Here is a 27,403-nt window from a genome sequence, read left to right as displayed (position 1 = left end):
GGGTTACACCGTTTTTTCCTTTTCACTGACATTTCCACTCCAAACGGGATTCAAACGTGACAACACGGTCTGGACTCATGAGATCGTTTTAATTTATTCAATCGCAAGGGCTTGAAACTGCAGGATATTGATCAGAAGTCAGAAATATCCCGGTAAGTTAAGAAATACTGCATGTTTTTCCCACCATCCTCAGTAAAGCAAATGCACGGCATATCTTCATTAGGAAAATACATCTGATTATCCTATCTTTAACATGCGCATTTCCTTCGGTTTATGTCAAAGTAGACATAGGCTTACATATTTCTGCTTTTGAAATTGTTATTTTCATACATTTTCATAACATGTGATGAATTACGTCAATTCATCAGTGCAGATATAGTACGTTACATCAACACAAAATAAGTTTTTATTACGTTAAAATCACCTTTCCATTTTAAGAACAGTTTTTGGAACGACAGGGAACATAATTAAGTAGGCTAAGTGAAAGAACATGTGAAACTAGGTCTCCATTTTTGATACAGCAATTAGAATTAATTTGTTCGCTAAACATTCTTCTTTCCTAATTATAATAATAATAATTGTGAAATCGGAGGTGCCTTTTCTATTAATATTGTACGTTAAACAAGATATTGTTATTATTATAAAATAATAAACAACCCAGCCGGCACATGACCGACCTTCAACGTTGAAATATGGTTGAAATAATGTCAGTTGTCATTTCAACGTTGAAACAACGTTGATATAACGTTTAATGCTAAATGGTTGAAAACCAACTGGTACATGACAAACCTTCAACGTTGAAATATGGTTGAAATAATGTCAGTTGTCATTTCAACGTTGAAACAACGTTGATATAGCGTTTAATGCTAAATGGTTGAAAACCAACTGGTACATGACCAACCTTCAACGTTGAAATAAGGTTGAAAAAATGACAGTTGTTGTTTCAATGTTGAAACTACGTTGAAATAATGTTTAATGCTAAATGGTTGAAAAAGGGTAATAAAAACACTCATAAATCAACTTTGATTTTTTTTTAAAGATATATGTTGAAATTAATGTATACAGAATAAATAATTTCAGCATTTTAAATTATTATTAAGATCATTATTATTTTATTATCATTTTGCATTTTTTATCATGAACCTCATCTCAGTAATTCATCTTATGAAATAAATGTGATCTGTTGTCAAGGTTTAAGTCTGCTGTATGCAGAATGATCAAACAGGAAAACAATTTTCTGTTATGAAATTTCTTTCTTTTATGTCTCTGTGTGTGCACAGTAGCCTACTATAACTTTAAATTCTGCGATTTCTGAGAGCAGTAGGCAAGGAATCTCAAGTGACAGCTTTCATTTTTTTTTGGTTTCTGAGTTGGGTGTTTAGGCCTACATCACCAAATCTAACTTTATCTTACCTGAATCACTGTCTTGTTTGCTAAAACATAGCACCTTTTTTCTAAACATGTCAGCAACGTTCCCAGAACTGGTTATTTTTGATTAACTGAGTTGCAGGAATTCAGCATAAGGGATATGTAAACGAGTTGAGATTAATAAATTGATAAAGCACGCAAACCGTTCACAGCAGCCGAAAACAAGCCAAATTTGAGGTGCACAAACTTTCTACAGGCTTTCAGAGAAATCAAGTGTTACTGATATATATATATATATATATATATATATATATATATATATATATATATATAAATAATTTAGTATAATAATAATAATAATAATAATAATTCACACACACAAACAATAAGTTAATATAGACGAAGTTGATTATAATATACACTAGTTAATTATTGGAACCCAGATATTATTTTTTTTTTTAAATTGCCATTTAGTTATATAACGCAATTATTAGTATTGTAACGCAAGGTATCATTATAAATATAAATTGAATTTTTCAAAAATAAAATAAAAAACTTTTAATAGGCTAATTCATGAATGGGTCATAGAACTACACAATGAGTTTAAAATTCATGATTTAATATTAATGGTATTTTAAATGATGTTATATGTTTTAATTCTAGATGTTTATTTAAATACTGCGTGACTTTGAAGTGTTTTAATCCGCGTGCGCGTGAACATTCGAGTCGCATTCAAACACTGGAGCGAGCGCGCTGCGCGAGAGCAGATGGAAACGAGGAAACGTCATCAACTGACAAACAGCAGAACTCCCGTCTCTCGCTGTTGTTTTCACTGCTTTCAGGTGAGTTTAGTCAACAAATTCCCACAAATAATACATACAAACGTCCCTGACACCTTTATTGCGTGTAATTGACACGCTTCTGTTGAATATTTACTTTATATAAATGGTTTTGTGTCTTCAAAAAAGTCCGTTAGCATCTCAACCATTTTCACTTAGCTGCTAACTTACGTTAAGTTAAGGCTAACTAACCTTATAGACTGGAGCTCTTGTTTATGAAAGTTTGGGGTTTTAACCTTATCTTTGTGTAGATAACAGTTTTTGATTTGTTTTGCTGGTAATTTGTCAACAATGGGTGATAGGAAGTAAGCTAATTTATTTAGCCTAAAATACTGCACTGTACTGTTAATCAGTGACATCACTTACAAATTAGTGATTTAAAAAAAAGGTGATTTCAGGAGCAACAGAAAAAAAAAACCCTCTATTGATTAATCGTGATACTAATTTCATATGCATTTATTTCACAATACATTATCTAAAGAATTATAACGTTATAGGCTATATATAAAATAAGCTCTGCTCTAGTTTGTAGATGTTCTATTGTAAATCCCATGTAACATTGTTGGCTCTGTTTTATTTCTCTAGGTCTGGTTTGAATTATGTTGGCCAATGAGACAGACACCATACTGTCCAACTCAGGGGTATTTATTTTGTATACATTTTTTTACTGATACTGAAATTCTTTTTACTTTTAAATGCTAAATGTGGTTCAGGCACGTAAGTTATTTTTCACAGATATCTGGCCAGCTTATAAGTATGAGTATACTCATAAGTATGTTTGAATTGATATCCCCAATGCAATATCAGGGGGTAAAGATATCATTAGAGTTCTTAAACTTATGGCTGTGCTCTTGTTATCAGATGAGATATAATCCGTAGCGTTTGGCCCTGTGATTCTTCAGGACAAGACCTTGATGCCATCCACACTCAGTAGATGAAGAAGGTGAGTTTCACAATAGCTGCCACTATCACAAATCAAGAGACCGAACACAACAGGCTTTCATCCATATGAACACACCCATTATGTAGGCATGGGTACTGAAACAATACTCATACTTATTTTCACTTAAACACAGTTTATGTCTTAAGTTTAAGCTTGTTGAATAATATGTCAAAAGAAATGCAATGGTCAGGATAATTGAGGGCCTTTTTCTATGACAGCAGACACATGAGATAATGCCTGAAGTGAGGCATTATCTCATGTGCCTCTGGAGGAGGACATACATTTTACACTTCAGGAGAAAGACAAAGATGAGCTCCAGGGCAGATTTAGCAATCATTATAAAGGTGAGTTCAGTGTTTCCATGCTTAAGTGACACTGTTTAATAAAGCAGAAACATTATGTGTTATTTAAAGTGATGATTTTACTTGTTTTATTATTAAAAGGTAATATTAAAGGTTAAAAATTACCCACGGTAATAGACCTGCACAATATTGCAAAAAACTGATATTGCAGTATTTCATTTTTTCTGCAATATAATGCAATATGAAAAACTATTTCACCAAATTACTTAAATAGCTGTATTTGGGAAATAATTAATCATTCTAGAATGATTGGTGTGATTTTGTAGGGGTTTCTGCACAGAAAATAATAAATTGCAAGAATAGGTAAAAAAAAAAGTAACAAAGATGTAAAATAAAAATAATCCACGTAAGTCTAATTTAGGTACAGAAATTGAGTAATCAACTGTAAAATAACATGGCATAGTCCTGTCATAGCCTGACTTCACAGAGGCCTATACTGCAATATCTCTACCACAGATAAGTATGAATGATAAAACAATATGTTCATGGCTTTAATGCATCACATAACATGCTTGTTTATTACAGTGTGTCAGGTTGTGTGTGTCTTGCACCTGTTTTATGAGGACACCGTTTTATGAGGACATCATAAGTACATGTTCCTGATGTTTAACTTGACTACAGAATCTCAGTGTGTTGTGTTAGTTTGACAGAATCCTGGTCTATGAGGACACTAGTTTTACCGGGACACACATAATGGAATATTAGGATCGATACTGATAACCCATAATTCACAACTCATTGTGGCTAATACCGATATCGAAAACTATTTGTGCTTGTTAGATTAAATATAATCATTGAAGAAGTTGGTAAAAATAACAACCTCTGTTGAAATTGGCTTTCAATAAGTAATACTAAAATTAGTATTTATTTGTCTTTTATATTTTTTTTATTTGCTCTTCTTTCCTTTTTTCAGATGATAACTGAGAATAATCAGATGAAACCTGAACAAGATACAGCAACTCTAAAGGTATCTAAGAAGTTTATAATATAAATGCAGGGTGAACTAGTATAGTTTCTCTCTCTTAATACAAATAAAGTATTAATATATTTATTTACTTATTTACTTTATTTGTAGAGGCAATTACATCAGCGGAGGTTTTTTAGACTTGTCGAGCTTTATTAAATCGCTCCGCACTCAAAACAAATCTTTATTGTATAATTACTTTACTCATTTTAAGACTTTGTTTATCTTAATTTTACTGCAGTTGTGGCAGCATTATTTGGAGAAATAAAGTATGATATCTTCCTGGAACAGTAATTTAATTTGTTTCAACATTAACTAAAATTATATTATGACTTCAAAGTGAAAGAACATAAATGTAAAGGCCTCAATAATAGATTTAATAAAATATGACGGGAAAAAAGCTTCATAATTTGTTTTCAGAAATGCATAAACATACCTGGAGGAGGATCTGCTCCAGCGCTGTTACCTCACTAACTATTTCGTCGACTTGGGTGTCGTCAGAGTGCCACATTGCTGCCACATATTATTTCCGCTATTGCTATCAATTTTATGTACAAAATATGCCTTTATCCACATAAAATTGATATAGCCTAAGCCTATCATGACTATCATAGGCCTACATCTACGTTCAAAAAGCTGATATAGCAGCCCCTAATGGACATGTTATAAGATCAAATTCTAACCATACTATCCTACAGAAAAACAGATGAGTCCAGAATATGAACGCAATTTAATTACGTAAATTAAGTAGCCTATAAAATAAACAAATTATTGTGGCATTAATTAGCCCACAAACAATATTTATTTTAAATCCTAAACTAATTTATTTAAAGAAAAACACCAGCTTTCTCTAGTGTCGTGTTTCAGCCGCCCAGCCCACACAGCGCTTATGCTACTCGCCGTAGAAAATTCACGATTTAATTTGTTAAACATGAAGAGGACTTAACCGTCTGGCATGGCCGCTCGCCCTAACGTTAACCTAGATAAATGTTTGCTATTATTAAGCGCATATCCAAGTGTTTGTGCGGAGTGTGGAGCGCGCAATGCATGACATGGAGGCGCCGGTGCCATCACTCGCATTTTCCTATCAACAGTGCGGAAACAACTTAAAATACTCCATCATTTCTGCTCATACAGAAAAGAATAATACATCAGTCGCAACTACTTTTATTTGTGTAAACCCACAACAACAAGAAAACGTTGTGCTTTTGTAAAATAAAAGGACGCGCTTTCATGATCTCTGTGAATTGGCGCGCATCTCAAAAATGAACTGAAAAAACAGCGTATCACTAGCCTCACATGAGAAATATATCTAAAAAGCTTGAAATGTTCACCAACGAAAAAAATCCAATCGAAAGGAAATACGTACGGTACTAGGCTATCTGATGATGTAATCCTGTCCGATAAAAGGTGCATCTACTTTATAGCGGAGATGTATGGAGATGTTTGCAGTCGACACTGATTTAGAAAACACTAGTTTATTAATAAACAATTAAACTGCTTCGTTATTTTTTCAGACAAATTTATTATCAATAGCCTATAGCCTGCTTTTGCCGGTGCTTTGCAGCAATATTTATGTATGCGCTTGAGCACGGAATATAGGCTATAGCCTAACAAGGATTGAATATAAACGTGCGATTAATTGCTTAAATGAATGACTACTAGTCTAGAAAAAATCTTTAGTCTATGGCAACTCTTATCAATAACCTACATTTAATTGTTGACATTATTTAATTAGTAATTAGTATCCAGCTCTTTACATTACATTAGTTGAGTTGGCATAGTTAATGAACTAATAAAATAAAGTTTAAATTAAGATGATAACCATATATTTCAATATAGCATTGCTTATTCCACCATACAAAGGACTGTTTATAAGGTGACAATCCGTTAAACATTTGAAGATTGTAGGCTGTTGGCTATCTTGAAGATTTTTGTATTGTATCTTCTGTTATAAAGACGAAAATTTACATTTTGTTAATAAAAAAAAAAAATATATATATATATACATGAACACAATGTAAAAAATAAACATTGTTCTGTTATTCATTCAATCTTTATTAAGGACACAGAATCCCGGTCCATAGTGTTAAAGGAAAACAAACAAAAAGCAAAATAATAGTAATAAAAAAAACTTTTATATTTTATTATAAATTAATATTTTTTATTAAAATTAATTAATAATAAATAAAATAAAAACTATTACTATAAATCTGTTAGATGTGTTTTGACTTTGTCTAGGTAATAATTATTAACAAAATAGGCACGCGTTTAGGAAGCGTTTCCAGGCAAAATAGAATAGGAAAAGATGTTTATATGTCATTTTGACACGAATAATGTATCGGTTCCAAACCGCGAGATTTGTTGCTTCTTCACCGCGGTAAGAAAAAATCCCATACCGTCACAGCCCTAATTTTATCTCTTAAAACTCATCTTTGATCAACAAAAAGAAAAGGCAAAAGTCAAAGCGCTACTCTTTAATTTTGTTCCTAATGTTTTCAGGTGCATTGAGAAGTACAGCACAAGGTAAAGAGGCTTCCAAGGTAGACTTTTCTGAGGCAGTCAAAAAATGGTTGCGTTACGCTCCAGACAGAGATGGTGGCAGTGGCAGAAGATCATCTGTTATTTAATTGTTAATTTTTTTGTGTCAATCTAAATTAATTACAGTTATTATTATATAGTATATAGTATTGTTATATAGTTTAGGTAATAATCTGTGTATCTAATATCTGTAATTAATCTGTATAGGCCATCATGTTTCTCAATTGTTAAAATACGGATAAATTGTGTATACTTTGAGTTGTTAAATTAATTATAAGTATATTATATGTTAATTGAAATTATATGAAAAATATTAATATGTAATATTACAGTATAACACTCTTGGCTTTTTACTGAAATATTTAAGGTTTAAACATTTTTAAATTACCCCAGGCTGTTTCAGTGAGAAAAGTTCTATAGGGTAAATAATCAACTAAATGAGGTAGGCTACAAATATAATGTTACATTGCTTGTAGTTATAATAATTGTTTGAACTATTATGCTAACAGATATTGTGGTCAACAATACATTTTATTGATTCATTTTATTTCTCTATAGGTCTATTTTGAGGTATTTGCCAGAAATGAGACTGACACCATACAGCAGAGTTATTCGTTCCACTTAAAGGTATTTATGCATGCATGTATATCTATACTTGTTTACTTATTAATGCTAAATGGTTCAGGGGCTCAACAACTTTAGGCATGCAAGTTATTTTTAAGCAAAAATCTCATTTTAACCCACTACCTATTATACATGCATATAGCAGCAAATATAAATAAGGACAAAAGCAATAGCCTACTTTGTGTAAAAACCCCCCCAAAAAAAACCTTCTCGACCATTGTGGTTTACCTGACTGTTTTTTCTTTGTGAGGAAAAACTGTGTCTTTGTACTTTGCAGGATTTATAGGTTGATTATATCTCGAAAGCTCATCACTCACTTGAACAGTGGATTCGGATTTCAGCCGTGCAGGTTGTGGAAATAGACGAGATGGTGGAAGACAACTGAGAGTTCGTAGGAAGCGTCATAGGAAGCATAGGAACTCGAACTTGAGGTAGGCTATTCTAGACAAACATACACGTTTTTTGCAACCTCATAAAATAAATAAGTTACCTCTGTGTGTGTGTGTGTGTGTGTGTGTGTGTGTGTGTGTGTGTGTGTGTGTGTTTTTGTACTGCTTCACCATTAGCGTAGCGATATTAGCATGTATTTCAATGTAAGTTAACTTAGTACCATCTGACATTGCTGTGTTTTGCTGTTGGTAACGTTAACTTATGTGTTTAATGTTGTCAGCTAACATTAGTTTAAAAACGCATGAGAGGTAACAAAAAGTGTGGGAATGAGTAAAGTGGTAAAACCGTCATTTATTCAGTTTACATAACCTCTTCAAACACTGATAACGATATTGAAAATATATTTGTTTACATTTTTTTTTAGATCAAGCAGCATTGAAATAAAATTATTTATCGGGGGAGAACACCCAACAGAAAGACCCATTCACCAACTACAGTAAGTCAATTTTACCCACTGTTCGAAAACCTACACTGGGATTAATAGTATTAAGTATGATTTTCATCTTTAAAATAAGACATTTAACGTTACTGATAGAAAGTAGGATAAAAAAATAGGATAAATACGGCTGCAGGTAAAATTATTTGATGGTTTGATTTTGGTGTACCATTTGGCTTTTTTGTGTGTGCTTCCCTTGCTATGATACACATTTCTGATGGGATTGCCATGCTTTAAGTGTATGTTTACATTTTTAATTATGTAGGCTAATACTAACAGTTTCAAAGATGACAACTCAGTTCATGTTGTGTGAATGTTATAATGGCAAACGTTTTTACAATTTAAATAAATTTTTAAGATTGTTTAAAGGAATGGTAAAAAACAAACAGAAAAAAACTGCTTTTTATGGACTATAATAATTAAGTACAATAATTTCTTCTTTCCCCCCTTCAGATTCGCAAAGGATCCAGATGATTACTGGCAATTTGGTGGAGGATTATTCTTTAGCTGCTACATTGCACTATCACTTCTGGTACAGATTCATTGGCCTTTTGTGTTATTTTTTTATTTTACTTGATTTAATAAATTACTTTTAATTAGTACAATGTATGGTTAGGATTCTGAATTAAAACAGTGTAATGTTCTCCACAAATATTATCAGAAATATATAATTGTTGAAACAATATAAACCTACATTGAAAGATATAAAGAACAACAGACCTCAACCCTCTCAGCTCAACACCACAATTTGTTGATTTCTTCATCTGGTTTAAGGATGAAATCATGACCTTATGATTATAGTAACCGTAACTGACACATGGAGTAATAGTACATTTTTTACAATTCCACCTTGGGGCTCTGAAGAATTTCTTGTGTAAATGTACATCTGAATACATAAAATATGTGTTTTAGAATGGATAGTGTTGTATACTTTGTTTTCCACCCAACAAATTGACCTGTAAAGTGAAAATCTTGTACATGATTTATTGTGTATTCAGTGTTTTTGCTTTTATTTATAGGATAGTAGCAGACAGCGGGCACGAAGTGAAGAGGAAGTGATGGCATCGGAATGGACCTCGAGCTGGGACGCTGTCGGAGCACTGCACAAGGCTGTCACATTTTATTGAGAATTTAAAAACGGAATTTTTTTACTGTACACTTTAAATATTAAATGTTTAATTTAAGGGTTACTGTAATTGAACAAAAACCGTCTTTAAATATTCCATTTAGATGTTTACTTCTTTTAACATTACTTTGAAAACGCTGCAATTTAAAGTTTGAGATGGTTTTTCTTTTTGTATTTTTAGACTTGTTTTTTCAGAATAAAACTTTTTACAATCTTGAGCATGTGTTAACTCATTATTTAATGTGTTTAATTAAGCCATTGCCGCCAGTCATTTGACAGTTAACACTTTTTATTGTACAGTATGGACAGTTAATCACAAATTCAGTCAGCATTGTAATGATGACTCATGTTCCAACTGCAAACTAGTTTGTAATTGAATGTACAATTGTATTTTCGCATGATGAACGGTAAGACGGTGAAACAACGTCACAATATCAACGTTGATTCAATTTGCAAAATCGAAAGGTAATTCAACGTTGATTCAACGTCGACAGAAGACCATAACCCGAAAGGTAAGAGTGAAACGACGTCGCGATTTCAACAGTGAATCAACGTTGTTTTTCCGCGGTGAAACGACGTCACAATATCAACGTTGATCCGTTTTGCAAAATCGAAAGGTAATTCACCGTTGATTCAACCAAGGTACCTGACGTTGTTTCAACGGTGAATCAACGTTGAAATGCCGGCTGGGAACAATAAAAGAAAGTAAACAACATAAATAACTAAATCTTTACTAAAACTAAAAAACGTAGGTGGTAAGTAAATTTATTTGGTTCCCAAACTGTATAACCAATTGATTTATAAAACAATCTGTCAGCCCGTTCGTGACTTTTTTTATTCTTATCGATTCACTCTTTTGTGTTCTCCTGAAGTATGACGTCAGTCCCATTCCCTCCCCTCGTTCTCCTTTTCTAAAAAGTTTCCTACAGAAGACACAGTGACCACTTTGCCCAAGAGCGAAACGGCTATACGAGATTAGGGATTACTTTTCACGACTTCGTATTAGCAGTTACTAATCTCAATTGGGCTAATTGCTTTGCGTGTAGAATTGCTATCTGTGGGGTCAGTGTGATGCGGAGGGGTTGTATGGCCTGGAGGCTGATGATGCGCCCTGAATCAGACCACTTCCTAAATACACCTCATTAACACGGAGAGGATTTACAACTGATCTAAATGACAAATCAACAGCCACGGCACAATTACTAAGCTTATAGGGCTTTCTATTTGTCGGGTTAGTATGCAGTGCAGTGTTTTTTGCTTCTTTATAATACATTTGAAATAAAAACGAACATATTAAGGTGCGTTATTGTCATCAGAGGCTGAAACAGATAAGAAGAGCTCATTTGTGGAAACATTTGCAGTAGTAGGCTAAGAGAGAAACTCTGCAAGGCCGATATGGGACAGTGCTGTCCATTATCCGTTCCCATTAGGCCTTTTTTAACTCCTTGGCAGCGTCGTTTGTCTCCTGGCTTTTTGTGACACAGTCAGGAACGCATTGGTTCTCAGGAGCTCTTATTCACCTCCTAGTGATGAGCGTTGGCTTTTTCCTAACTTTGCATACGCCGGGAAGTCAATGCAATGGCCATCGTATAGGCCTATATATTTTTTCTTTTCTTTGTAAAATCCCATCAGCTCTTAACCGGCTCCCATAGACTCGGGACTCGTGCTACGACAGCTGAATACGGGTGCGGAGGAGTTGCTAGCTGTAATGTAAAAAAATATATGCTCAATAAGTTAAAAAAAAGTAAGTTAAGCAATCGTCAACTTTTTAAAAACTAAATTATTCAAGCTTCAACTAAATTTTTTTAAGTCAGTTTAATATAGCCTCATTTAAGTTGAAATGACTTAAACATCCAAGCTGACTTTACCTAAAAATTTAAGGCAGCAACTTATTTTTTACATATATATATATATATATATATATATATATATATATATATATAGCCTTTATTTACTGAAAACAGTACTTCACAATATAAATTATTTGCACAGTTTAGGCATAAGTGTAGATTTCTAAACTAGGCAAATATGGGAACAGATCTGAGTTCGAGACGCAGCGCAAAAAGAATATAGAATTTTAAAACTGGATTTGTCGATATACAATAATGCTAGCCTACTTTGGAAAGAATGGTCCGTTGCTTTACAACAAGCCTTTAAATTAGCAACAATTCAAAACCTAATATTTATTATCTTGAGCTACAACAAATTCAAACTACCTCAGGGACCAGTAAGTCCCGCATATTTTTATTTTATATTTTATTTGCATATATCCATCTATTCTCCAAACCGCTTGGTCGCGGGCTGTTGCAAACAGAAAGTTGTAAACAGATGTCATCACTATTTGCGACTCCGATTAACGAGCTGTAAAATTAGTGAACAGTGAACAATTTAGGGGGCCACGTGGACACTGAGGTAGGCTAACCTCCACGCGCAGATACGGTGCAAAAGCGCGTGAGTGTCAACAAAAGCACGTGGAGAGTGTTTGCGTTTGTTTTAGCCAGTTGCACCAGGGACCATTTGCAAGTGCACTTAATGCACAGAGCAAACAGGTTCTCCTTTTGAATTCGCAGCTGTCAACAGGTTGCTTTCTTTTATCAGTGTCATGGAGGGCCAGATCTCTCAGGACTTAAAAGCCCCATGCAGCAAACAAACAATCAATCAGGAATATTCAATAAAAGAGATTTTTGCTGTAACACTTAACAACAGTGTCCATATGTGCACATAATTACGTTCAAATAATTAAGTAGGTCTTCTAACAATTATAGCTATAACAATTATAGTATAAAATCTATTTCTTTTCATTGAAATATTCAATAAAAAGTGATCAGTTGACTTAACTTTAAAAAATGTAGGAAACCCGTTGCCTTAAAATTATTAAGTAAATAAACTTCATGCTTAATCGAAAAAATTAAGTAGGCTAACGTGGAATTGTCAAGTTCACAACTTATTTATTTCAATTAAGCATTCAATTTATTTACTTAATAATTTAAGTAAGTGAACTGCCGAGTTACTTATCACACATTTCGAGGCACTGCAAAACATGATTTAAATAAATGTCAACATTAGAATAAGAAATAATGTGATGTTTCGACTTAAAAAAGTACGTATTCGTGTGACTGACTTAAAATATTAAGTTTAGTTAACTTTAGTTTAGTTTAGTTAGGTTGGATATTTAATTTATCTCAACAAATTGTAAGTTTTTATAACTAATTGCAGCAACATTTTTTTTACAGTGTAATGTAAAATTAAATAAGTTTTAATTAAATAAATAAGTCTAATGAAAATACATAAGACAAAAGAGACACTAAAATGTATTTTCCGAGTGAGCTCAAGCCCAGTGGTGAGATTTAAACAGTGCATCCAACAGAAACAGAATGCTACACCATTGCATAAAGCAATATTGAGTGAGTTTGAGAGGGGGCGCTCGGCATTTGCATGCGCGGAATGATTAGTTGGTTCAAAAGTGGCCTGTTTTCTGTTCTGTGATGGCAGAGGGTCACTGCTTCTCTCTAATGGGCCAGTAAAGAGCTGCGACTGGGAACAGACAGACTAAATACATCAGTACTATCACCAATCAGGATAGGTGTGTTCAACTCCGTCTCTCTCTCTTTCTCTCTCGCGCGAGCTCTCTCTCTCCCTCCATGCGCCTTCACTTTCTCACTCTCTCTCACTCACTCACTCACTACACATGCGAGCACACACACACACACACTCTCAATCCCTGAGCAGTCCTGACATCTCCGCTCACTGTCAATCTGTGTCTCCTTCGCAGGGAATTTCCTTCCAGATAAAGGGACGCTGGAAAAAACTATATTTTAAGAAATTACTATTGGAGATCCATTGTTTCTTTCCCAGTTTCACTATTTTGCTCGGAAGGGCTCAGGCGGTGGAGCAGAATGCCTCAAAAAGGTGAGTGCGCATGCTGAAACTAAAAGTTAGTTGTTCGTGTGGGATCCAGTACTATTTTACTGCAGTGATACACCTTATTATTATTATTATTTATTGACATCAAGATTATTGTTAGGGGTGTTTCCCAAGTCGTACAAATAAAAACGTGCTGTTAATAGTTTGTAGGCTAAGTGTAAAACTAAATTAGGCTACTAAATAAAGCTGAACTCTCAGATTATGTTGTATTTTTTCGGACTACTTTTTAGGCAGAAAACCGCTTCTGTTTATGGAAAGTAAATATGTAGGCTATCTGTGAGAGGAAAGAGTTCGAAGTCACATTAGGCCTGAACAGTGTTTTTTTTTTTTTTTTTTTTTTTGCGGAGCACGGGAACGCACTGACCCGTTGAGGAAAGGTGTCAGAATGATTCATCAGCCGAGTGCCTTCTTAAAGAATCTCACGAGGACCTGCTTGTTTATTATTATTATTTGCATGGTAGGAATATTCGTATTTAGAGTTTCTGTAATTGGTAAAAAGGAGAGATAATAAAGTTCAATATTTTTTATTTAATGCACTGTCAAGACTTTCCACTTTTGGGTTACCATATACAGCCTAAAAGTAAACATCAGTACATTGCACGAATGAAATGTAATAAATAAAATTATTAGGTAAATAATTACATTTTTATTAGGCTAATTTAAAACCTTAAACAAACCACCACAGCGGACTCGTTTATTTTAGCATCCAGCAAATATTCACCAGGCCCACTTATAGAGCATTAGGAGTAGGACGCTCAAGTCCTCTTAAACATTCACTAAATAAATGTAGCTACAAAAACACAAAAGATTTCCCCATCGATGGCAGTATAAGATGATTAGGGCATGTTAATGTCAGATCCTTCAAAACTTCCCACTGCGCTTTTGTGCACGTACAGATGCATGTCTGCATGTGAATGATGTTTATGGAGAACTCTGTTTCCTGAATAAGCATGTTTAATTAAAGCAATTGTAGTTAAGGATTACACAAACGAAACAAATGCAGATGAGATCCTATTAACCTCATAAACAACAACAACAGCCTGTATAGGACGTTAGATAAATCATTAACGGGAACACGCAGAGTCGCAATGCATGGAGCGAGTGCGAATTAAAGGAGCACAAAACAATTAACATTTGCTGTGATTAAGAGCTAATAAGGCTGTAAAGGTATTTCGAATTTACCTTCGGGTTGTAGTTTCCAATCGACGTAGCCTAACTTTTTGATTTATTTATTTATAAATATAGATATAGGCCTACGGCACCAAAACAATAAAAAATAAATCCACACTTATGAAGGCAAATTACAGCTGACAACCTATATATAAATAGAATAGAATATGCTTTACTGCTCAAAAACTATTACAAAACATTAAACTCATAATAAATTACTAATAACCAACAATCCAAAATATATATTTTTTAAAACTACAGTATACCAATCTGACATCTCATTTTTGTAATTCTACTGAATAGTTTAACCGCAATCGGCACAAAAGAATATATATATATAAACTAATTAAAATTAGACAATTTAATTATGTACATATTAATTAGTTTCTTGTGTGTGGTGGGGAAATTATCAAATGAAAATATAAGAGTTAAAAGATTAACAAAAAAGTTATTATTTACAAACAATTCCACAAAATGTTTTAGGGGAAATCAAACTTTAGAACACTTACATGCAAATTTGTAGATTGTATAAATACAAATTTACTGATATGTTAAAGTTTATAACACTTTTTCAATTAAATTTAAAATGTTTAAACACTTTCAGTTCTTCAACCTTGGGAAGAGAGCGAATGGAAACGGACACACCGTTTTTGTTATTTCAGCGTCGGGAGAGAAAATGAAACGAAAGACTTTCCTTCCCTGGGCCCCTTTTTAGCAATGTCGCTGAATAGATCCTTTATTGCAATTGTTTTTTCCCAATTGAGCACCCTACTGGGCTGTTGCATCCTTTTACAACCCCTAACAACCCACACCCGTTACACAAACACCTACAGATATTTATAACGCGAAATTACTTTTCTATTTCCCCAAACCTCACAAACAGAAACACGCATTGGGGTTCGGGCACCGGGGTCATGGCCGTCAGGAAAGTGACAGTGGATGCTGTGTGTGTGTGTGTGTGTGTGTGTGTGTGTGTGTGTGTGTATGGTCGTTTGGGGGGCAGGGTGCCCTCGGCTCTTTGTATTCGGGCAAGTATTGGTACGTTTGGTGGGAGGTTGTGTTGCTAGTTGCAGAGGCCGAGTTGTGATGGCTGGGTTTGGGTATAGAAGGTAAAAGAGGCGCATTGTTGAGCTCCAGCAGGCTTTGTTAGGATCCTCTCACCCCCTCCAGTTCTCACTTTTCAGAGCACTGATGCGAAGTAGACAGCGTGTGTCACTGTACACTTTTTGACGGGAAGATCTAAAGAGGAAGGTTGAACATATTTTACAGACCACCAAGAAATTGAGACGTGAACTCTTCCATTCTATATATTAGATTTTACTTTTAGGAGCCTATTGAATAGCCTATACCTCAAATCAATTTCTTCTATTTGATGTGCCATAAAATAAAGCGGCAGGTGCAAAATGCTGCGTAAAATGCCATGTACAATTAAAAAAAAATCTCTATTATATATTAAAAACATGACTCAATACAAGTCATTCGAACTAATATTACTCTTTTGCTCTATCCTAGGAACGATCTAAATAGTCAGAGGCAAATGAAGGGCTAAATTTTTAAACGGACAGTCAACTTCTGTTACCAGGCAAGTTTTTAAAGCTGAAATTCCTCTAGAAAGGATTATTCCCAAATATTCATCATTTAACCCCCTTGTGCGTTGAGATGCATCGGCCGTAAACGCAACGCCGCAATTGTTGCAAAACTGCAATTAAAAAAGAAATAAATCTGGATTTCACAACTAACCCTATACATTTTCTTTGTCATAAATAGAATACCATAACCAACCCACGTGGGAATCAGGAGTGGCGTCCATGATGCAAAACAGTAAGTGCAATTCTTATTAAGCCACTCGTGTATTTTATTGTATTTTTTTTCTCCAACGGCTGACTGTTTTCTTTTCATTTACGATTAAACTTTAATTGCCGTGCATGATGGGAAATTATATACTAGGTGCTAAAGTCTGATTTATGGTCAAATGAAGACGCATTAAAAATGCGCATTATATGATTTGATGTTAATATTTAAAGGAAACGCCATAGGAACACAAACTGCATTTTTCATACATGTCGAGCTTACATTAATGAATGGCTGATGGGGGAGGAGATGTTTATTTCTGCTCGAGTTGGTAACAAATAAATGCAGCTCTGGCTGAATTAATGCAGAAAATTTGCCAACTTCCACAGACAGTTCCCGAAACAGCTAATGCATGAAATGGGACACATGAAATAGTTTGATGATTCCAGGATTTGATTTCAAGATTTTCTGTGCTTGCTTGAGGGGGAAAAAACACGAGTTCTGTTAGCCTGTAAACGGCTCAGTGTCACTTAGATCTTGCGTTTGGGTCTGACACACGATAAATGCTTGGATTAGTTCTCTGAGATTATGTAATGTAATCGCATATTGTTCAGTCATATGTAAAAATATTTCCGTAGAAAGACAGACCTCATATAATTAATGCTAGAATTTATGTAGGCTATAGAAAGATAAATTGAGAAATTCGTATTCATGCACCAGAAACTGTTGTTTTAAAACTCATTTTGCCCTGGAGATTTAGGATTGATGTTTAAAATTCACAACATATGTTTCCCCATTAGTAGGGGGAGCAATAAAATACAAGTCTCATTATGACTGCCACCAGGCCAGATCTACAGTCCTACACCATGGGGAATTATATGATTATTAAGACTTAACCTTTGAACTGTGAAATGACAGGCCGGGTCATGTTTCTGTGTGATGGTGACATCAATCAAACGGATTCATGGAATCTCCTCCTTACGTTCAAGAGTCTATTAAATCCAACTAATCCAGGAATTATTGAAGACAGAGAGGATGGCAGTGGATTATTCCACTGGATTTGGAGAGATTACCACACGTTTGTTGTGCAGTATCAGTGCTTCATTAAAATTAGCCCGGTTGGATGTGGCATTTAAAACGTATTTCACAGTATGATTGAATCACCAATGAATTTTAAAGGGTCAGATCAGAAAGAAATACCTTCCTTTCACTTTTTTTCTCTCTGTATATTTCACATTTAGACACTTGCATTTCCCACAATGCTCCAGCAGATGTTGGGTTTGTTACAAACAGTACGACGGACTCAAAAAAAGGAAAGCTTTGTCAGATTTAATATGTTTAGAAACACGCAAGCCCCTGTCCTCGTGCGTTGCTCCTGTAGCTAGAAATAAAAGGAAGCCTCCCTTGAAGGCAACGAGAGCAGAATCCAATTTTGTCTGATATCCAAATGCAGACAGAAAGGGTCGTTTTATCATGCTACTATTTGTCGTGACGATGCGTTTTTCAAAAGCGGAGCAGTGTCATATAAAGTGACAGTCCTGCCACAAGTACTTCAGCTGATCTTTTCAATGAGCCTTCCATGCATGATCCGAGGCGACCTCCGCCTATTTCCAGAAATTAAGCTCAAACTTGACGTGCAGCTAGCTTTATTCTAAAGACAAATGTCAGAGAGGCTCATCATATTTTCCCCCCTCTTCTTCTTCTTCTATATTTGGAGCTTATTTATTGCTTAGGAGCTCGGGCTCCTGCAGTCAGACGAGAGAGGAGCAGAGAGCTAGAGCACACACACACTCCGGGGAGGCTTTTCGTAGGGATTCGCCTCCGTTTTGTTTTTGTTGCTCGCTTTGAATTGACTTTTCACTGGACTTTCACGTCGCATCAAAATACACAGAACTGGTATGCATGCGCTTTTCATATCCTTCTGAGACAGTGCTCGTGTTTGCAGTGTATCTAATATCGAAATTTTTCTTTTTTTTTAAATGGACACTCCAATGGAAAGCACTGCTGCCGTATGCTTTGCGATAATTGCTCTCTTTCTGTTGTTCCTCAATGGCGATGTGTGTGCTTATTTATTAGGGATTTGTTAGTCTGGTGTGAATGAGAGTTACCAAACACTGACGCACGGTCTTGTGGAAAGCTGTTCTCTTGAGGACAATTTGATTATGAAAATTTCAGTTCACTTGAATGGAGATGTTCAGACTCAGAGGTCATTTCATCAGTCGATTCTGTGTGTTTGTTGATTGATTCGAGTCTAGTGCATGACATTCCAGTGTTGATTTGTAGGGCACAATGAGCTGTGTAAAGGCATTCACAACTTGCCGTAGCTTATTAATGATGGTCAGAAAAACTTTAGAATTCATTCAAAAAAAAAAAAAGTTTCCTTTGCTGGCTCAAGTTGTTGAAGTGCAATGCTTTTGTAGAAAGTTCTTGTTATTGATTACACTGACATGTTATATTGTATAACATGGACATTGCGATGTAAAAACTCTCTAATCTGACTCGGGTCGTCAGCAACGCTGATCAAAGAGAAGCTCCAAGAAGTGGAGCTTTATTCTGGACAATGGGACACCACCCATTGAGGGAATGTTTTCGAGGGGGAAAGACGAGCCAATTTGTTATGTCTCCATGTGCCACAGGTCACAGTGGCGTCAACCAGCTCGGCGGGGTTTTTGTGAACGGCAGACCGTTACCGGACTCCACCAGACAGAAGATCGTGGAACTCGCTCACAGCGGAGCGCGACCCTGCGACATCTCCAGGATTTTGCAGGTGACCCTGAAGCCCATTAGTACATCCAACAAGCTTTACGGGACCTAGTGATAAGTCATATCATGGTCACACAATGTCCATGTTACAAATAGTGCAGCTGAATAAAATTAATTACAGCAATAACTTCATTTAAAAAAAAAAAAAAAAAAAAAAAATCAAGATGCTAACCATTTGTATTGCTGAAGCAAACACTCATGTAAAGTGTGACTAATTAGCTCTCAAAACTTTTAAACGTAATGAAATCATCCTAGCAATTTTAAGGCGTATTTTCTGTGTTCATAGACCCATGATGATGCAAAAGTCCAACTGGACAATAAGAACGTAAGCGTATAATTGTTTGAAGTACATTACTTTATTTCAATTTAGTCTTAAATAATGTATGTGAATTGTGTATATTGCTGTCCATTCAGGTGTCGAACGGGTGCGTGAGCAAGATTCTGGGCAGATATTATGAGACCGGCTCCATCCGACCTCGAGCCATCGGAGGCAGCAAACCGAGAGTAGCGACGCCTGAAGTGGTCGGGAAAATAGCACAGTACAAGAGGGAGTGTCCCTCTATCTTTGCCTGGGAAATTCGTGACAGACTACTGTCTGAGGGGGTGTGCACCAACGATAACATACCGAGCGTAAGTGCAAATTATGATTCATCTGCATCATTTGATTGTGCAAACGTCATTATGCACCACATTTCTTAATAAGAATGCATTTTTATACATGTATTGCAATTGCAATGCAATTTTGCTAATTATTTCGCATTTATCCATTTATGCTCAAATTTACGGGTATAAACACAAATGGCATTTATGGACGGAGCTATGATGGAACAGAATGAAATAAAATGGCGTTTTATGGCTGATGCATTAAAACAGCAATTGACTGACTGCCTTCTTCATACCTTTCAGGTGTCGTCGATAAATCGAGTCCTACGCAACCTGGCTAGCGAAAAGCAACAGATGGGTGCAGATGGCATGTACGACAAGCTGAGAATGCTCAACGGGCAGACCGGCACGTGGGGCACGCGCCCGGGATGGTACCCTGGTACGTCTGTGCCAGGACAACCAAATCAAGGTGAGACAGTCTAAAAAGTAATAAGAGCATCACTGTCATGAGCAAAATTAGAATAACAACAACATAAAGGCACAGCAACAACAAAACAACTGAAGCAAAAAAAAAAAAAAAAAAAAAAAAGTATGCTATATGATATAGATATATATATAAATAATAACAATAATAATAATATTTTATGTAAATATTTTAATAAAAATGTAATATATATTATTTTTATCCCATTTTCTTATAATATTCATACTGAAATTATACGTTCTATATTCAATTATTATTTAAAAATATTAAATTAAAAAAAGTATACTATTCAGTGTATCTATATGTAGTATATAAGAATGTACATATTTTACATTATTTTGAACTTGACAAAAATTCTGCAGTATTTTATTCGTTTATTTGTCCTGAAAAAGTGTAGGAAATCTCTTGCAGTCATTAGGTCTGTGTGTCAATCCATCCGGAGATGCATTAGATGAATATACAGAATCTGGAATTGCGTGCCATTGACATGCTTGGATGAGAAAAGGCCACTCATTAATTGAGAAGTTAGTGCTAATTAATCGCTCATCTCAATACGGCTTCTGTCTGGGTCTTGGATCTGCGTGACTAGGAACAGGGTTTTCGGCGGAGGTGTCCATGCGGTACCACCTGCCCCCTCCCCCCTCGACATCATTTGCACCCCATGGGGAGTGAGAGAAAAGCACTGTGTGTCTCGGGACAAAAGATGTTTCTGTCACATGCAAGAATTTGTGACAGGCACAGCTCGGTCTCTCTGTAATTGCTCATTAGAGGTTGTTTTTTTTTTTTTTGAGGGAGAGAAAGAACATCCACAGGCTTTTGGTTAGAGGAGACAATGATAAAAAGTTTAGTTGATGAATAGTTAGTTTCTAATCAGGTTGATGAATCCTGCGTGTGGATATTCACGGTATCACAAACACTATCTGATAGCATTGATATTAAATAAGAATAATGCAAGAGATCTTTTAATGTATTTGTGTTGCTTAAAGGGATAACACACCTTTAAAATGAAAATGCTCACTCTCATGTCTTTATGCTTTAAAGACTTAGTATAGGTTCAGAAGACTCGCACAAGTATATGGACTGTATACTATTTTTGGAGCTTAAATGGCATTATTATGAACTGACATTGAATGTTTTCTTATACTTTTAAAACAACAGCATACAGGTTAGAAATGACAATTTTCATTTCGCGTTTACTGTTGCTTTAATAGCCTGGAGAGATTCTGGTCCAACCCATCCTAACTAAGCAAGCAAAGGTCTTTCAATGGTCATCTCCTGTTGAACGTATAAATCCTAACTGGCGTTTAACAGGGCAGGCCTGGGGTTCTTTGATTAATGACAGTGGTGTGTAGAGGTTAACATACTGAACTGAAAGGTCTGTTGACTAGATCCTTGTGTTATACAATGCTGAGCACTGCATGCCTCTTTTTGTTGTTCCTTTCCAATTGTGCCCTCGGGAGAATTTGAGCCTGACGAAAAAGGCCTGGCAGCCCATCTCTGTCTGCACAGTTTAATGGTTCCCCTCATTCTTCTGGTGGTATTGTGTCATTGAGAAAAGCAGCTCTCTATTCAAGTGTTGGTGGTCACCTCAATAGGTCCCTGGACACCCATACGGTGAATAGCACTAAGAATCCCTATACATTATATGTGCTGTGTATGAAAACATCCAAGGGAACCTGAGGATGATTCAATGCGTTTCTTTTGGTACTTTGTTACGGAACTATGGAGATAATGCTGACAATTCTTGCCTCAAGTCTTGGGGTGTATTCACACCAAATGCTAATTTTCCATCTGAAATAAGTCCGAAATATTGTATTATATTATACAAAATAATTTTTATTTAATTAAATTTATATTTTGTATGCATATATATATATATATATATATATATATATATATATATATATATATATAAATAATGATTTGAATGCATACAAAATATGACTAATAATAAAATGAATTTGTTATTTTGTATTTTTTTAATATACTACATTATAAAATACAGAATAACACAATTTAATTATATATATATATATATATATGCAATAAAAATATAAATGTATTACATTGCAATAATAAATAAATAAATAAAATAAATAAAATAAATACTTTGCAATTTTTTTTTTTCAATTCATTTCACATGCAACTCAGTTTTATTACTAAACCTTAATTAAAATAAGGCTAAAATAAAATAAAATGAACGAAAAACTTAAAACTGAATAAACTTATACTTTGATTAGAAATGTTGCTTTGACAACTATCTTTAATAAATAAGTTGAAGTTGAAGTACTAAAATGACTGAAAATTTAAAATAAATGTTTTTTTTATATATATAAAATAAAGCTATATAGAAATTAAAAACAAAAAATAATAAAAAATAAAAATGACAACAAAATGCACATAACAAAATGACTCAAACTTAAGCTACAAATAAAAATGTATATATAAAAATAAAAGCTAATTCAAAATGTTATTAAATGCTATATTATATACATAAAACAAAAATGACACTGATGCAACTCAAGGTAATGCAAAAAGTGGTTTGCGTGATATTTCTACAATTTTCACCCTTTTTATTTTGCAGACGGTTGCCAGCAACCGGACAACAGTGGCGAGAACACTAACTCCATCAGCTCAAACGGCGAGGACTCCGACGAGACTCAAATGCGGCTGCAATTGAAACGAAAACTGCAAAGGAACAGAACGTCGTTCACTCAGGAGCAGATCGAAGCTCTGGAGAAAGGTATGCATCAAGTGTAAGAATCACGTCTCCCATAATCCTGCTGAGGTTCAAAGCATAACCTTTGTTTTCACATCGGTTTTAGAGTTTGAAAGAACCCACTATCCAGATGTTTTCGCAAGAGAAAGACTTGCAGCAAAAATTGACCTTCCAGAAGCTAGAATACAGGTGAGAATATGGTAATAGTTCAATTTTCATACCATACCATAACTAATGCATGTTCACCATCACTATCTATGCTGACCTTCTCTGTGCCTGCAGGTATGGTTCTCCAACAGAAGAGCGAAATGGAGGAGGGAAGAGAAGCTGAGGAACCAGCGAAGACAAGCCAGCAATTCCTCCAGTCACATTCCCATCAGTAGCAGTTTCAACTCGAGCGTCTACCAGGCAATGCCACAACCCACCACTCCTGGTAAATGGCAACCTAAATTCTTGAGGATTACATATAAGGCATAATGTCTTCACACCAAGTCCAAACTGCATGAATTTAGCAGAAGAACATCGTTTTGGTTGAGCTTAGGCTGTGTGTGACTGTGCGGATGAATATGGTTCTTTCGCCTAACTAAACAGAGAGAGATTATCCACTGCTCATAAAACATTCACTACTAGGCTTAAGAGATATAACCAGCTTAGATGGAAAGGATCTCAAGATGACTAGCTAAAGACGTTACATTAGCTATACCCATTAATAGACACGGTACTTCCAGCACAGCGCTACAACAAATGAAATGACCCTTCACAACACATAATGCTTTACCATGAACTCTGTTAGAGAGCGACATATGGCAATTTATCTGTTCAATTTATCTGTTCAATCACCTTACTCACCTGTTGAGTAATAAAAACACATCTCCACGTCGCTTTTACAATATTTCAAATCCCTCAGTTCTCGCCATCTCTGAAAAGCCAAGCTAATGTTGATTCTTGTTTTATTACGAGCTGTCGTTCTCTGTCGTTCCCCGGAGGTTTGAGATTTTGCTGCTCTATGCCAACCTTTCTCGTTCATTGTTACAACTATCCTCTGCCACTCCCACACCATACACGCGTCAAAGTAATTATGAATATGACGAGACATGCAAGGGCGAATTATGTATGCACACAATTTCCAGCAAAAACCATCCCGCTATATCTAAAATATAAACACGCATAACAGGTTTACCATAGTCAATCAAGACAAAAACAAGTTTTGGAAGAAGGATTGATGATTTATTTACTAAATTTAGTTAATTTTGAATAAAAAAAGTTAGTGTACCTTTAAAAAACTTTAACTAAAACGAAAATTTGGTTTTAAGTTTAAGATGAAGCACTAAAATTGTTAACTGGAAATAAATTAAAACTAAAACCGAAATAAAAATAAACCAAAATAGCAATATAAAAAAAATAAAAATGAATAAAATGGCAAAAGCAATGACAAAAAATGAAACCTTTTCTTTTTTCCCCAGTGTCCTTCACAGCAGGGTCAATGCTGGGCCGCCCAGACACGGCTCTGACCAACACGTACGCGGGTTTGCCTCCGATGCCCAGCTTCACAATGTCTAACAACCTGCCTATGCAAGTGAGTAGCATCACGAACAACCGTTTCCTCCTCTACCCTTGATAACTGGATTAATGTGCTGTGTGTGATGCTTCCTTAAGTGTCTCTCATTCCATCACCCAAGTCAAACTCAAGTTTAACCCAAACTCCTCTGTGTTATAGAAACTACAGTTGTGCCTGTAGATATAACTAAAGCTATATATTTATATACATATATTCTTGTTTTTTATAGCCAAGCCAGACATCTTCCTATTCCTGCATGTTGCCCACCAGTCCGTCTGTGAATGGGCGAAGCTACGACACATACACACCCCCTCATATGCAGGCACACATGAACAGCCAAACAATGGCAACTTCTGGTACCGCCTCAACAGGTAGGCAGAATAAGTTCATTGTGCGATTAACAAACTCACCCTATAGCACATTTATGCTACCGTTCAAAGGTTTGGGGTCAGTAAGGTTTTTGTTTTTGAAAGAGATTAATACTTTTATACCAGCAAAGATGCATTAAAGACGTTTATAATGTTACAAAACATTTCTATTTCAAATAAATGTTCCTTTGAACTTTCCATTTGTCAAGGAATCATGGTCTCCACAAAAACATTGATAATAACACTAATGTTTCTTGAGCATCAAATCAGCATAGGATAATGTGACAGGAGTAATGATGCCGAAAATTCAGCTTTGACATCACAGAAATAAATTACATTTGAAAATATATTAAAATAGAAAACTGATATTTGAAATTGTAATAATATTTCACAATATTACTGTTTCTACTGTATTTTTGATCAAATAAATGCAGCCTTGGTGAGCATACGAGACTTTCAAAAACTTTTGAACGGTAGCGTATATGCATACACTCTTTTACCAGTTTGTTCACATTTGAGTATGTATTGTCTGATTGTTCTGTTTACTTTTAAATGCATGATTTTGTGTATCTAAATATGTGTTTCTTTGTTCCGCACCCATTTATGTAACATTTTTGTTTTGTTTTTAGCATTAACACTTTAAAAAAAGACCTTTTCAATGTCTAATCATTTGTGATGATCCATTGTCCTTCTCAATCCATACAAATTCGCACATAACGCCAAAGCTTAAAGTTTGCAAAGGAACGTGTTTTTGACCTACATTCTCTCTCTATTTCTAGGACTCATCTCCCCTGGAGTATCTGTCCCTGTCCAAGTTCCCGGAACTGAGCCAGACATGTCTCAGTACTGGTCAAGATTACAGTAAAGAAAAGAGTTACTTCGCCCTTTGACTTCCACACAGAGACTAAGAGAGAACCTGGACCTCTGCAGCAGTATTTTCACAAACACACAGACAGACACACACAAGCAAAGACGAGGACGAGACGGCGTGTGGTCTCTTTCCACAGTCGGAAAAAAACTTCACGGCACTACCTTTAGGACGAAAAAACGGACGCTAGAGAGACTTGAACGGAACAAAACGCAACAAACCTCTGCTACATCCACGTTTTTCGAACTTCATTTTTTTTTTGTTATATTTGTACATTGGCATTTCTATGTAAAGAGGAAAAGACAATTTAACAGCCAAAAGATATGTTGGTCTCGCATCCATTTGAAATGGCGGAGAACAGAACAATATATTGTGACTGTTTTCTACTGAGCTAATATCAGGATTATGGATCAGACTTCATACAAGCCCATATCAAACCAGTGAAGCAGAAACACACCAAGAGGAGGAGCCCATTCATGCGCCCACTAGATATTTTCACTTTGGGAGAGTTGCCGGCTATAAGGACGAGGCTCAAATCAACCCACAACGGCTTCAGTTGATGACACTATTGTATCTGCTAAAGGAACAACAGCCATTTTGTAAATTACTGAGTACTTTATGATTATGTATAAGGGTTTGGAGATAACTGACTAACTGATTCTGAGGCCGTTCGCGCTTGATAACTTATAATTGTGACGTCAGATGATTGGGATTTTATAGTACGGTAGACTTTGGCATCAGCATAACATTCATCCATTCTGCTACTGTCCAATTGTGAGTATTTGTTTTCCCTCTTGGAATTATCGCGGAACATAAATATATTGTTATTTGTATTGCCCCGAGAAAAATAAATCGAATTGTTTTATACAGATTTTCATGCATTGTTAAAAAAAAAAAAGGCAAACATTTCTTTAGGTCAGGTACAAGTTGTCTATTAGGTATAGCTGTATTATAGTGTCCTACGGTCAAATAATTTTGTGAGACTAGAAATATTTAATTCCAATAATTATGATTAAAAACGCTTGACAGAGTTTTTTAAAAAAACGTAAGTGTTTGGCAGTTGTTTACAAGTACATATCAGACTTAAACCATTGTTGATTGTAAAAACAGACCAAAGCCTTTGTATTTCATCTATTACACAACAATCTTAATCTTCTCTCTTTTTTTTATTGTTAGTCTTGTGTTGCTACATTTTGTAAAGGAAAAAAAACGTCGTTTTACATTCTAGTACACTGGCTTCAAGTATACCTGACTGCGGCTTAATCACGCAGTCCTTTATTTATGATCGACAAACATTTGTGGTTTGAAAAAACATGTTGACATCTCTTGAATTCTGCGTTTTTGTTGTGTACCTGAAACATGAACACTTGTAATGGTTTTAGTGTCAGAGCAATGCTTTGGAAAGCGAAAAGGTCTACCCTGTCTTGCAGATATTTCAATTTAATTTTATTTAAAAGCTTTCTAAATGTATTTTGTGAAAACTATTAAAACATTTTGTACAG

The 27,403-nt window shown here is 35.1% G+C and overlaps 1 protein-coding gene and 1 long non-coding RNA gene across 16 annotated transcripts; both read left to right on the top strand.

Annotated features, from left to right (window-relative positions):
- Nucleotides 1-27,403, top strand: pax6b (paired box 6b). Of its 13 annotated transcripts, XM_084404179.1 has the most exons (14): nt 6-152; nt 13,426-13,562; nt 16,260-16,329; nt 16,515-16,568; nt 19,175-19,305; nt 19,588-19,626; nt 19,716-19,931; nt 20,208-20,373; nt 22,973-23,131; nt 23,214-23,296; nt 23,390-23,540; nt 24,571-24,683; nt 24,895-25,036; nt 25,813-27,403. In XM_084404179.1, the coding sequence occupies exons 4-14, from the start codon at nt 16,556-16,558 to the stop codon at nt 25,896-25,898; spliced, it is 1,299 nt and encodes a 432-aa protein (XP_084260305.1). In that variant the 5' UTR covers nt 6-152; nt 13,426-13,562; nt 16,260-16,329; nt 16,515-16,555; the 3' UTR covers nt 25,899-27,403. The 13 variants fall into 13 exon arrangements, with proteins under 13 accessions (XP_084260301.1, XP_084260303.1, XP_084260308.1 ...); XM_084404175.1 differs by lacking the exon at nt 16,260-16,329 and having other exon boundaries at nt 1-152; XM_084404182.1 differs by lacking the exon at nt 19,588-19,626 and having other exon boundaries at nt 2-152.
- Nucleotides 2,109-9,658, top strand: LOC311287392. 3 transcript variants are annotated; one of them, XR_014626735.1, is made up of 10 exons: nt 2,109-2,210; nt 2,793-2,848; nt 3,069-3,150; nt 3,372-3,494; nt 4,426-4,479; nt 6,979-7,644; nt 7,919-8,072; nt 8,456-8,527; nt 8,981-9,059; nt 9,547-9,658. It is a non-coding gene; the product is annotated as an uncharacterized lncRNA (long non-coding RNA). The 3 variants fall into 3 exon arrangements; XR_014626736.1 differs by having other exon boundaries at nt 3,369-3,494; XR_014626734.1 differs by lacking the exon at nt 3,372-3,494.

The sequence above is a fragment of the Rutilus rutilus genome (genome assembly GCF_951802725.1).
Source record: "Rutilus rutilus genome assembly, chromosome: 3".
NCBI lineage: Eukaryota > Metazoa > Chordata > Actinopteri > Cypriniformes > Leuciscidae > Rutilus > Rutilus rutilus.
The sequence above is the reverse complement of the archived record's forward strand: the minus strand, read 5'-3'. Positions and strand labels throughout refer to the sequence as shown.